General features: G+C 39.5%; 1 protein-coding gene across 2 annotated transcripts; it reads right to left on the bottom strand.

Moving 5' to 3' along the window:
• Positions 1–3,193: 3,193 nt before the first annotated feature.
• Positions 3,194–13,237, bottom strand: ARGLU1 (arginine and glutamate rich 1). 2 transcript variants are annotated; one of them, XM_075918732.1, is made up of 4 exons: positions 12,593–13,232; positions 7,908–8,133; positions 5,539–5,622; positions 3,194–4,059 (listed from the first exon to the last, which is right to left on the bottom strand). In XM_075918732.1, exons 1-4 carry the CDS (start codon positions 12,940–12,942, stop codon positions 3,895–3,897), a joined length of 825 nt encoding a protein of 274 aa, XP_075774847.1. In that variant the 5' UTR covers positions 12,943–13,232; the 3' UTR covers positions 3,194–3,894. The 2 variants fall into 2 exon arrangements, 1 of the variants encoding a protein (XP_075774847.1); XR_012900563.1 differs by having other exon boundaries at positions 3,994–4,059; positions 5,539–6,104; positions 12,593–13,237.
• Between the last annotated feature and the right edge of the window lie 924 nt (positions 13,238–14,161).

Genomic DNA, 14,161 nt, shown 5'->3' with positions numbered 1-14,161 from the left:
TGCAAACAGGGCTTTTTTGAAAGAGAACATCCAGACTGCCTGGGTGCTCTCTTTCGAAAAAGCGGCTCGCTTTTTTGAAAGAAGTGGTTGCAGTCTAGATGCTCTCTTTCGCAAGAGGCTTGTAGACTAGACCTAGCCTATGTGAGATTGATTGTTCCTTCCTAAGTGGGATACTTTGCATTTGTCCTTATTAAACTTTATCCTATTTGCCTCAAACCATTTCTCCAGCATGTCCAGATCATTTTGAATTTTGACCTTATTCTCCAAAGCAGTTGGCCTTATCCTCCAAAGCAACCCCTCCCAGCTTCATATAATCCGTAAACTTAATAAGTGTATTCTCTATGCCAATATCTAAATCGTTGAAGATACTGAACAGAACCAGTCCCAAAACAGATCCCCGTGGAACCCCACTTATGCCTTTCCAGGAAGATTGTGACTACTCTCTGTATTATCAGATCAACAATGTATGCTGCACGCTACCTATATGCATGTGGACACAAGGATGCCCCATTCCTATCAAATATTCAGTAAGGTAACATGTTCAAATCAAAGGCTGAAGTGGCTTAAACAGGAGAAATCAGCAATCCTTTTCCACTAGATGAGAAATAACCCTCCAAAAGAAAGTAAAAATCAATGAGAGAGCTGAAATTTATAATCCTGACTTCAGCACAGTTCAGTGCTACTTAATGCAATAACTCCTTAACTTTTTACTAAGTATGCCCACCAATTGTCATTTTTTTGCTAGGCACTGAGAGTTCAAAGTGGGGGAGGGGGAGGGCAAAATAATAGGCAAGTGTTCTCTTTCACCAGGGCTGCTGTCTCCTTTTCTCTCTGCCAAGACTACACTGATCACCTACAGCAGCACCCTAACCTCCCTATCCTTGTCCAGTGCAGAAGGAACACCCTGTGGAGTGGATAGCAAGCTTGCCCCTCACATCCTGCACTAATGGCTCCAGTTCAGTGCAACCTGGACTTCAGGGTTCCTTGGCCCAGCCAACTCATCCCTTATGCAAGAGGTGGGCAGGCCAAACATGAATAGAAATGCAACCCCATATGCCAGGTTGCAATACTTAGAGCAGGAAAATCAGGACAGAAACCAACAATCTCCAGTCCTCCCTTCTGACCCATGCTCACAACCCATGTACAACTTTCCCAGGACCATCCTTTGGGAAATACTAACTTGGATTAATAATCTGATCAGTTTAATTCTTTCCCGAAGTGTTACAGAATTATGTATTCACTACAAATACATAAGTATTTTATTAGGTACAAATATCAGGGAGGAAGGCAGAGGCTTCAATCATTTGTGACAGGATATCACACATGAAATAGCAGAAAAACTTTTTGAGTCTTCAGTATTGACCTAGCAGAGTTACCATTCTTTTAGTGGCAAGAGAAAACACGTACAGGTTGCACTTCCCTGAACCAGGACTCTTTGGTCTGGCAACATTTATGGGAGGATGAAGTTTGGCAGAAGCAGCCCAGCCAGGGCCACTATAGCGGGTCAGAGACTGCATGCTGCCCAGCAAGAGGACCAGGGCTGTGGAACACTTGGGTGACGTGGGGACAGGACTGCAGCAACCTGACAGGGGCAGCCTGGCCAGGTCGCAGCAGTCCAATTTCAGAGTTGGGGCTGCGGCAGTCCGGATGACAACGACACAGGAGCTGCATGCCACCTGGGAGCAGGGCCAGAGCTTTGGCAGCCCAGCCAGGAGTGGGGCAGCCAGGTCGGGGTCAGGAGTGGGGACTGCCAGCAGGCAGCCCAGCTGGGGTGGAATAAGCTAGAGGCAAGAAGGAGTGGAGGGCTGGGAAGCCATAGCAGGGGACCTCCCCTGGTCTGGCAGATTCCCTCCTCTACTGTAACATGTAGAAAGATGTGAAACCTATTTTTGGGGGGGTCTGGACACCGTAGGAGGAAGGATGACAAAAGCTATCATCTGAAGAAAATAGTTAATGAAATGTGAAATGACTAAATTGCTATCATGTTCTAGACAAAAAAATATTTCAACTATAAATCTGCATTAGCTTAGAACAGGAGAGGAAACAAAATACATAGGTCTGTTTAAGTATTGATTTTTTAATAGCTTGTTTCTTTATATAGGGAACAAAGGGAAGTTTTATCTTTTAGAAATACAGGTATCAGTTGAGTTTTTAAATAAAACCTGATGGTTGCTACAGGTCATGTACATTTTTTGGTTTCAGTTTGCGTGTTTATTCATTAAGCAACACTATTTCTGTAACATTTTATCAAGACAAATTTAAGTACAAGTACTGTTGTAGATATAAAATATCTTCATGCTTATTGTGACACTCAGTGCAATGAAGAAAGTGTCACTGTGCACCTGACTAAGTTCTAGACAAAGACCGCTGCATTCTGCTAGTGACACATTCAACCTGCAGCATTTTATTTATCAAATCCACAGAAACAGATCTGGTGAAGTAACAGGAATTCTTTCCTAGTCTGGAAAACTTTATAATGCTCATTCAACAATTACAATCTTTCATTTTAAAATATTCACTATAGATGTTGTAATATCAATACGAATAATGAATAAGAATTTTAGAACTGGACACTAAAGTAACTGAAATTTCAGCGGAATTACATATAAAAAGGGCTCATATATATATTTTCAATCTGTGTATTCACTGGTCAGAATAAAACCTGTATATGTATATAAATGGGTAACATTCAGGATGTTGCACATGAACAGCTGCTTTGTGCCTAAAACAATATATTTAAACAGAACTTAACTTCTGCTTTCCATTACTTTGCCAGTGTGCTTGCCCTTCAGTTAAAAAAAAAAAAAAAAGAGAAAGAGAGACACCTTATTTTTCCCCTCCTAAATCTATCAGATCCATTATATATGGTGATGACCCTAAATTATAAACCGTATTATATAATGAGGCAAACTCAAGGGCATTAAATACTAATGTACTTCTCTGGGTTCAGTAAGCTAAACAAGCCAAAGTAAGTCTCTCTCGAATAAAATCAATATTTAATGAAAATAGCAACAGCCCTTAATATACAAAACTGTGGGTTTTATTAATTGTGTAATCCTTGCATTCGATGTAATAAAAGCAACATTTTTTGAAGTGAACTTAAAAAAATACCATTGTATTTTTGAATTTATGAAAGTGAACTGCCCCCCTTACTGTAGTTATACAAATGTGCTAAAAAAACTACTTAAACATATGAATTTAAGACTTTACTTTATTCAGCAAATTGGTTTATTTACACAATGGTGAATGCTGGTTGAATTTTGTCAATGTAAATAAAAACAATCGAAGAGACAATACTGAACTCTCAATTTCTCCATATATATACTCAGAGCAGAATTGACCAACTGTTTCCTTACCTGTATCAGGAACATCAAGCGCAACAGTGGGACAGTATCATAGGACACTGATTTAACAATAAACCAAAGAGGTCCAGTAATACTTTGGGAATTTACTGATGCGTGTACTAACTTTTTTGTTATTAAAAGTCAGCAAAACCAGCACGAAATTCGGTCTAATGTCAGAGTATAACTCTGAGATCAGTAGGTCAGTAAAAACCTTATCAGATCATACACAATTTATAAAGTGACCCAATCTGCTTCAAACCACTATTACTGAAACAAAATGAATGAGAACAGATTACTCTCTAAAAGGCAACCGTGATCTGATAAGGATTTAACTTAATGGAAGTTTAAAAAAAATATTAAGAATTGCAGAGCACAGCCCCTATTAGAACAAGCTAACTTTCCAGACTTAAAAAAAAAAGACCAAAAAAAAAAAAAATTAAAATAAAAAAAAATAAAAATAAAAAAAGAGAAAGAAACCACTTCAACATGAAGCTACCATACAAAGTTTTTCTGTTTCGTTTTTCTTTTTTTAAGAGTTCACAGTTCCAATTTAATCCTGGCTCTTTAGAGAGAAAGACAGTTTTGGCCTAGACTTTCCCTTGCCCAGGATCATTTTTTGCTCTTCTTTTTGCTGACGTTGTCTCTCTTGTTCTAGTTTCATCCTCTCCTCATGAATCTTTCTTTGTTCTTCAACAATTTTCAATTGTTCTTCAGCCTGTATATAAAATCAGTAGAATTTAGAATACGTAATTTTCTGTAGTCCCTTTATTAGTGATTTCTAATTCTTTATTTTACATATATTCAGCAAACATAGGGCCCAATTCTGCAAACTCAGATGTGTAACTTCACTCATGTTACAAGTCCCAGTTTCTATTTTCAACACACTTTACAAATACCATGTGTACATATTTCTATGCATTAAAGTGTTAAATATAATGCTGATCCTCTTTTCATTATTAGGGAACTCAACTTACAAAAATGAATATTCTCCTTTTTATTGCACCTCTTTGTGTTTGATAATTTAAAGGGGCTCTATCAATACAGTACAAGCAAAACCTGGCCAAGTTTTCATCCGCTTTCTTTCTTAACCTGTTAAAAGTAACAACTTAAGGTAAAAATCGTGTAAGAACTTACAGAGTAAGTTTAATGGATGGACTCAGGCATAAAATTATTTCTGTCTATTTGAATTACCAATGAATGAAAAATTAGATGAAGAACTTCTGTATTATCAGGTTTTTATTTTGTTCATTTCACAGTATTAAGCATATAGTTTGTGTGAATAATTTCATCTGTGTGTGTAGTTCTTTTTCCATAAAGTGACAGAAAAACAAATGTGGTTGTAAACCCACAAAAACTGAAATGAGATTTTAAACAGGTGTACATCAAGCAGCCAGTTTTACATAGGTCTTATCTACAAAAGAAATCTGTCTTGGTTTAAATAAGCATGTGATTTTAAACAATTTAGTTAAACTGCTGCAAAACCCGTATGTGACCCGGCTTATTTTGTATTTCAAACTGATCAACCAAAATCAAACTACTCAAATCAAAACAGTCTCGATATAGGCAGGGCTCACCAGCTGCGCAGTTCGACGCGCTGCGCGGCTTGTAATCTACTCGCCACGGGTGAGTAGATTATATTAATTGTCAAGCCCTACATATAGGGATGCAATGTTTCTGCACTGATTTAATTAAGCTGGCTTAAAACATACTGATTTACTTTAAACCAGTGAAATTTTCAGAGAGAATCTGCAGTACACGGGCTGACAATGTTCTCCCCACAACTGCACATTGGAATTTCACTTCTGTCACACATGCTTAAAGGCAGGGCTCGACAAATAATGCAATCTACTCACCTTTGGTGAGTAGATTGCAACCCGGAAGAGCCGGGTTTGGGCGATCTGCACATGCGCAGAATGATCTGCGCATGTGCAGATCGCCGGACAGCATGGCTGGCGAGCGGGACTCGCCGCGGTTCAGCGAGCCCTGCTTAAAGGTATTTATCAGTCAAAACCTGAAAGGATACATTGGGAGGTGGAAAGCAACTGTTTGCCATCAAAGTCAAGGGGAACATTCACACTGATTTCAATGAGAGTAGGATTGGATGTTTAAAAAAAAATAAAATAAAAAAAATCTTACCTAGCACATCAGACAATAGGATTTGAACATGTCTACATTAAACTTCACTTCTACCTACCAGTTTAGCTTGTGCTTCTGCAATTTTTCGATTATTCTCTTCTAATATTCGCTCTAGTTCCTCACGTTTTGCACGCTCTTCCTCCTAAAGTGGAGGACAGGGTAAGATGTTAGAGAAGTAAAATACTCATTTATATGTCTTCGCTAGCCTTCCTCAGAATTCTTTTGTGAACTGACTTACGGGGCAGCTTTACAGCCACCTACTTTGTCTCAAGAGTAAATTGTGCAGCCACTAAAATTGGTCTCGAGTACTAATTTAAATCATCCCTCCCAGTCCAAACAGCAACCAACTAAACCCTCCCTAATCATAGATTCCTGACTGTTTATTACTAGTATTTTAATACCACACAAATGAACAAGGACAACTACAAAAACTGGATAGTATTTATCAAATTAAAATAGTAATATATAAAATATAAATAAAGTGAATAGTTTGTCTCACCAATTAAGTATACCTACGTATTCTTTACCTATACTCCTTTAATCAGCATTAAAAGTTGAATATTTACTGTCTTGTCCAGTGTCCTGCAGAGTGTGCTCCTCGGCTGCCATACGCGCCAGCTTCCTCTTTAAAATGATTTGTACTGTTAGCTTGGCAATACCTGCATCAGCAGCTCAACCATTTATAAAGAAACAACATACAAGGAAGGCTGAGCTGAGGAATGCAGATGTTTATGATAAGAAGGAACAAAAATATGTAAATCATTCCTAAGGCAAACAATTAATAAGAAAAATACATTTACTGTTAGTGAAAAATACAAATGGTAATCCATACTTCATGGAACTAAGGGCTTCTTTCGTAGGGAAAATGATGGACTTAGCATTCAGTATTTTGACAATTTTAAGACAGCTTAAACTGTCATCTACAGTTTGAACTGGAATTCAGGAGTCCAGGGAAGGCATAATCAGGAAATAGAGCCTTATAAATTGCTGCTTCCTTGGTGAGTTTAATAAAAACAAATATGAAGAGTGCGTGAAGGTTTTTGAGGTGCTTCAGTTCACATAATAAATATCCAAATTATTTTAATATTTGGAAGATTTTATATCAGCCAGATGTTTGTGTCTGTGTAAAAAAAAAGTTAATAGGAAACAAAACAAGCATATGAAGAAAAAACTTCTTATGAAGACTAGTAATCAGCTACTTAGCGAGCATGCTGTGTTCCAGGAATTGAAGTTTATTTTCCATGGTAGAGCACTGAAGAAACTACTCCGTATCAAACTTCAATATTGGTTTTAAAAAACCTTTTTGTTAATGGTGTATCCATTTAGTCAACTGAAATCCACTATTCACAAACTTTTGCTGAAATTAGTATCTAAAGTAAAAATGTTTCACTTAAAGATGAACTTCGAATTGCACACATGTGAAATTCTGCATATCTAAAGTCTCAGCAATGAGCTTTTATTTCAGAGAGATTATATTGGCAAACAAGTGATGTTCTGCCTCAAAGGGAAAGCATCATTATTAATGGCTTTCCTACTGTAAACTGATCAAGTTTTTCCATTTAAACCAATGGGTAAAAGTAGTACGGAGTGAGAGAGTTAATGGACACACAGTGCTACATAGCTAAATTTTCTATAAGGTTTTAAAAGTTTGACTTTAAATTTTTGGATCCTGGAGTAATTAGTGAAGACAAGCATCAAAGCCTTAGTAGCAAATTACTGTCCCACAGAAAGACGTTTTTCAGCTTTTCTTCCAGCTGCTGATAAAACAAGTCACATGTTTCGCTTGACTTCAGACAAAAACAACCTGCTCCTTAATAAATTCTAGAGGAAAAAAAGGAGTTAGTAGTTACTGAAAAATGGAAATAATGATTTGGAATTAACTCCTTGGTGAAGATGGTGGCTGGGCTTATGCTCAAAGTACAGGAATTAGTCCAATGTATGCTCAAAGAGAATGTTTGTTTTAAAGGGAAAACAGTAAGAAAACCTTCATAAAGACAGGTACTGCAGCTCAGTGCTGGACCCTGCTGTTTTCCTGACTGAAGGCAAAAAGCCTCTTACAGTCTAGGTAAATAAAATGACACAAACGAAGGATACATAATTATAAATTTTAACCCTTTCCCCCCAAATAAGAAAGGTTTGCTGATAAATCCTGCAGCCATGGCAAAAGTTTCAAACAATTCTCAAATATGTAGGTCACTTCCATTAAAATTCAAGTATCCTTGTACAGGTTTTAGGAGAATAACTGTTTAAGTATCAGTGAGCTCCTCTGAATAAGCTAAAAATTAAGTTTCGCAGCAATGCAAGTTTACACGAGAAGGGAATTAGATTTTCTGTATTCCATCTCTTTCTGAACAGAACAGGAGGCACAACCAGAAACTGAAAGTTTTGCCATGGACTGTCTCTACTTTCCAAACGACCGAGCGTTACCTCTCTGGCTTTTTGTGCCGCAAGTTCAGCTTGTCGCTGTCGCTCGAGTTCTTCGAGCAACTGTTTTTCCATGATGCGCTTAGCCTCCTCCACCCTGCGGAGAACTTCTCGTTCAATCTCATCCTTCCGTTTCTCCAGCTCTTCCTCAACACGTTTAGCCACAAGCTCTTCCACTCTTCGAGCTGTCTCTTCTTCTATGAGTTTCTCTTCAATTTCTTGTTGGCGTCTAGAAAGAGAGACATGCAAATTATAATTAAATTAGTTATTAAATTACATTTCATTATTGAAAAGTTTAAATTTACAGGTTGAAGTAGAAGATTGATTTATATATTTAAATGTTTCCCTTTATTCTTTGTTTACACACTACCCATACAAAAATATGTTTTACATTTGGAAGTAAAGGAGTACGATGACGACCACTTATTAGAAAAAAAAGCCATTGCAACATACCATATTTAACCCATCTTACACTTGTTACATTTAAGAACCAAATAGCATTTAAGAACCAAATAGCATTTTGAAGAGCTCAGCAAAAGGATGATTTTGACTCTGAATGTTACTTAAAACAAAGTAACACTAAAACATAGCTATCCAGCTAAAGAACCCATCCTCCTTTCAAAACTCAGAACATTTTCTGTTCTGTTACACGAAGTAATAAAGCACTACCTTACGACCTCCACCTCCAAGGCACCAAACTGATCTCTAACTAAAGCAGAAACAATAAAATGTGTAGTCTGAATAGTCCTAACCTAAAGCTTCCAGGTGTTGTAATCTAGGGCTCCAATAAATTTACCTTATCACATATCAAGTGCAACTGACCTGCTTAATTTCTTTATTTTGGTATTGAGTGTCAAACATAATTGTAGAAAAGCAAAGAGTATCAATTTTGAGTCCCAAATAAAGTAATGTTTTTGAGAGAAAAATCTTTATAAACACAAGTGTGGTTTATTTTTAGTAAGATACAATTTTTTGTTTAAAAAAAGGCTGCTCACCAAATACAATAGGATGCAAAAAAGGTATATTGACTTAACTGTAATCCCATTCAGTTTTTCTGAAGAGTTAAATATTGGGTTAGATTCTATAAATGCTTAATACTTGTTGTAGTGCTTACAACCATGAAGATGAAAAGCCTCCTCATGAAAGCAATGCACTGTAGTAAACATTTGCAGGATTGGGCCCATTCATGAATTAAATATGCAAATGCTAACAAGATGTCCATTTTATATAAAATATTCTACAGATATTCCTTACTGCATATTCAGTATTACTATACTGTATTATTTTTAATCACCCTGGACTTTTGTTTAAATTGAGACTCATGTACACAAGAGAAATACTGACTACAATATGTTTAAAAAGATGCACCTTAATTTATCAATTAGGACCAATAACCAGTGGTTCACAATACAAGACCTAAATTAGTACTGTTTCCAGTCTCTCTTTTTGTTAAAATAGGAATTTCACATGTTATTCACTCAATTATATTTTTAATAGAGCCGGCTTTAATTATTCATAAATTTCAGAAAAAAATTATAAATTTGATAAATTCTGGATTTCCAAATGGATTTTACAAAATAGAAAGGGAATAACCAGCAATCCAAATAACATATTGGAAACTCCGAGGGACTCTTTGAACCCATAAGTCTAACCCCCAATCAAGTCAATTTAGTCTTTCATTCTGCTGATGTAGATTTGGGCTCTTTTTGATGAAACCTTAAACCAAGGTTTTCTGCTTTAAGTGGATATAAAACATGCCATAGCCCATTTCCTCACTCTACTGCACTTTCATTCCAGAAAAAGCGACAAGTTTCTTGCACGCATTATAAAGGGTTTTCAAAGCCTTCAGAAAAAGGTAGAATATAAAACAGCGTTACATTACTCTTTTGGTTGTAACTGTGCTGTAAAATTTGCTTCAAGATAAACCATAGTATATTGGGTGTCAATCTGTACAAATCTGTATTAAAGCCACATAATTTTGTTTTAAATTAAAACAAGTATTTCAGTAATAGAACACATGTAAAGTGCTCACCTTTTAAAATAATATAAACAAATTATATTGTTCTTAAATTAGCATTGCACTGTACAAATCTCACCTCCTCCTACTCCCAGCCAAAACAACTCAAGAAAAAAAGTGACACGAAAAAGCTGTGTTAGAAAAAAACATGAATACGTAGGGGTATTCTCAAATATTTAAGTTCTGTATTAGATCACCATGACAACATCTACATTGATAATTTAATTTCTTCAAGTCAATGTTGTAGATTCTCATGAAATGGAGGATCAGCCTAGTTTCTTTCTGGAATAAGGTATTTTCTGTAAAGTGTATACTACTTGTAAAATTAGCATCCTCTTCTAACATGCAACATCTTGAGAAACATCAGAAAGTAACAGCATGTTAATTTTTCAGATAAATTATGAGATTAATAGAGTGTATTAGCAGTTCTATGAGAGCTACAAGAAGGAAAATGCTTATGATTCAATGGCTTTGCTGCATAAAAGTTTTCATATGCGTTTATTTGCAGACCTTGAAATTAAGCATCACTGAAACAGGGTAAAGCACAGAGGTCTCCTACATCTCACGATAGTACAGATTCAGAAGGAAGTAATATTCAATGTATGCTGTTGTTTATCAATCAGCAATTTGGTAAGTGACATATAAGCCAGTATGAAATATGAAGCACTTGATTCTACTAGCTGAGCACAAAATTTAAATGTATTATAGTTTCCTACATTAGTAAAGCCCCAAAGGAATACTACCATCCCCTCCATATTCTACTGCAATCTTCTCCCCAACCATTCCCCCATACCCTACCAAAAGCACAAAAGCTGTTTGTTTGAAGTTCAACACACTTAGATAGCCTGGACAACTAAAGATTCTTGTGTACCTCTGAAATAGTATTTTGACAAACAGCAGAATTGTGTGTGCCTAACAAACTCCTCTTGTAAGAGACTACTTTTTTACTGTTGCTACTCTGATCAAATCCCATATTGTCCCTTGTGATCTAACAAGATCATAAGTCAAAAGTATTCCACCATTTTTCAAAAGATAATTTGAATAGTGTAACAAAGTTGTTTCAGAAAAAATCCTAACACACATGTAGGAATGCCAGATTTTTTTCCTTAATAAGCTCCAGCCTATTCAGGTAACCAGAACTAGAACTGTTGCAAATCAAAGTTTAATGGTAACATGATGATCAATTGCTTGATATAATGATATGTGATATAATGATCTTAAACATTTTCCTTCAATACTAAAACATTACTTTCATCTCTTAAAGAGCCACTGTTGCTTTGGTTAGAGATCAGGCCTTTTTTTTAATAAAAAGTAGATGTCCAATTACTTTAAAATGGTAAATAAGTCACATATATGTTCTTACATATTTGTGTTTGCTTTATAACTCCTTTAAAGTGAATAAAAAAGAATCTGGAACATAACCATTAAGATTCCAAATTGAGAAGAGACTAAACATTTTAAAAATAAACAAAATAGAAACTGAGTTTCTTCCCATTCTAACTACTCTAACTTCACTGTCTTCAATATAATTAAACCTGATTGGCCCCTGTCTAACAGAAGAATCAATGTATCTTCAAGACAAAATATTTTGAAATTTTTCATGTGTGTTATGTAACCCTACATTTGATGATGTCGCTATCAAACTGCACAATACTTTAAAAAAGAAAGTACGTAGTAATATGGAGAGATCAGAATTTCTAACACGTAATCTGTAATTATTTCATTCGTTATGATATTGCTAGAATAAAGAATAAAAACAAAATGCAATTACTTTAGACAGATTACCATTATTTGAGCCTAAGCATTAACTTACAAACTTGGGCTCAAACAGTATTTTTGGTTATTCCCAAGTCAGTATTTTTGCAAAACAGATCCGTAGATTAAGCTGCCAAGTTTAATGACCATTCAAAAAATAAAGTTTTGTTGGCCTCTGTGATGGAGCAAGAAATCATATCATGTTTTAAAAATAAATAAGGCTGCAAGGGTGAACTATTTAGGAATCTAATCCCAAAGCTAACACAAAATGAAGCAATTACTGTGTGTTTTATGAAATATAGTAAGAGCAACCCACGCAAACACTGAACATGCTAGTTCCTTTCAACTGGGCAACTGTTTCAGGATATGAAGCCTCGCTGATTCAGCACTATAGCAGAGAGAACCTCCAAGCTAGTACGCTTTTGAGTGCTTTCTTTGGAAAGTGTAACACTAGGGCTGCCAGTGTGGGCTAGATTTAACCCTGCATGTTTCATCACAGTCTAATTAAAGATTTAATTGCTGGCGACTCCAGGCCAATCCTGGAGGGTTGGCAACCCTGCACACCACTGCCTTTGGCCAGCTAGGAGCTTCAGCCTAAAGAATAAGCTGCCTGCAAAAAAAGGGGAGGGACAAAAGTCTGCCAGTGCTGCCCACAGCCCGAGAGGCGGCCGGGCCCGGGACAGAGGAGGAGACCGATCCGAATGACCCGCTGAATTGCTGCACGTTGCAGGAGACGGCGAGATGGATGGGGAGGGAGGGAGGGACGGAGGCAGTGGCTCGGGGGTGGGTGTTTTCCAGAGAGGAGGGGCTGGGCACGATTCCCCTCGGATGGCAGCGAGAGGCGGGAGCCGCCGCGCGCCGGGCTCGGAGGGACGAGGCCCCAGGCGGCATCCCCCCCTCGAGACGGGCAACTCACATTTTCCGCTGCCGCTCGAACTCCGCTTTCTTCTCCTCCTCCTCCCGCTTCTGCTTCTCGTCCAGGCTGCTGCGCTTGCTCACCGTGCGCCCGAAGATGTCGATGCGGTCCGGGGGGGACGAGGCGCGCTCCCGCTCGCGCTCCCGGCGGGACGAGGGGGCCGTGTTGGAGCGGGACCGGGAGCGGGACTCGCGGCGCCGGTTCCGCTTGGTCTCCCGGGACTTGGAGCGCTTGCGCGCCCGCTCCTTCTCCCGGGAGCGGGACCGCGAGCGGCTCCGGTTCTTCTTGGTGTGCTTGGAGCTCTTGGTGTGCTTGGAGCGGGACGAGCTCCGGCTGCGGGACCGACCCATGGCGGAGCCACCCCCCGGCCGCCCCGCCCGAGCCTGGACGCTAGCGGCACGCGAGAAAGGCGCGAGGGGACGCGCGCATCAGCCTGGTTTGCCGAGGAGAAGGAGCAGGCCCCGGAGGCGGCAGCGAGTCCGGACGGAGACAAGATGGCGGACACAAGCCTGCGGTGACTCGGCTCCTTGCCGCCCCACAATGCACCGCGCACTCCCTCCTCTTACTGACCGCCGGAGAGAGCCGAAGGCGCTCGGCGAGGTTCCGGGCTGAGAGCGGGGAGGGAGGCGGGGAGAAGAGGTCGAGGTCCCCGCGCATGCGCGCAGAACCCTGTGGCAGGCGCGTGGTGCGGCGGTGTCAGGCTGGATGGTCCAGAGGCGGCTTCGGGCCCAGCCCGCGGGCGCGTGTCGGGGGAGCTGCGCGCCCCCCCAGCCCTTCCCGTCTGCGTGGGGTGGGGAGCGCGCCTGGTAACCCCACAGCCGCCTCCATGTGGCTGGGGGGGGAGGGGCAGCTGAGCAATTACAAGGGGGGAAATTGAGACAATTTTCATGCCCCCCCCCCCCGCACTCACCGACCAAAGGACTAGCCAGACATTGAGCCTCCCCCCCCCCAGCTCTAAATTATTCTCGCTCTGCCCCCCTCCCCACCTCCACAGATCACTGTTGTAGGAGGGGACATTCCCTACCCTGGGGGGGCACATGTCAAGGGTGCCCTGCAGCCAGTTCTCTGCCTGGTCTCCCACACACCTTTTGTGGGGGTAGCTGAGTTAGTCTGTACAGGATAAACTTAAAAAACAACAAATGGTCTGGTAGCACTTAATAGACTAACCAAACATGGAGATGGTGTCATGAGCTTTCAGCCCACTTCTTCAGATGACAGGAGTTTTGAGTTTAGGATGTGCGGACCCAAAATAAATAGGGGGTAGGGCAAGGAAAAATAAAAAGGCGGGCAGGAAACTGGGAGCAGAGGGCATGAAAATATTAAAGGGAAAAACAAGTAGGCAGAACTGGCAATCTATAAGCATATGAAGATTGGATAGTTCAAAGGAAGCAGATAAGGAACCAAGGATAGCAATAGATAAGAAGGGTATTAACACAAGAATCTACACAAAGATCTGTTGGCATCTTCATTGAATGTTAGGTGGATAATATCCCAGCCATCTCTTATCCATTAGTGTGATAATTGAACTTGTGGATGAATTGTAATTCCAGCACATCTCTGTGTATTTGA

Source organism: Pelodiscus sinensis, chromosome 1, assembly GCF_049634645.1.
Source record: "Pelodiscus sinensis isolate JC-2024 chromosome 1, ASM4963464v1, whole genome shotgun sequence".
Taxonomy (NCBI): domain Eukaryota; kingdom Metazoa; phylum Chordata; order Testudines; family Trionychidae; genus Pelodiscus; species Pelodiscus sinensis.
Note: the sequence above shows the minus strand (reverse complement) of the source record. Positions and strands in the feature narration are given on the sequence as shown.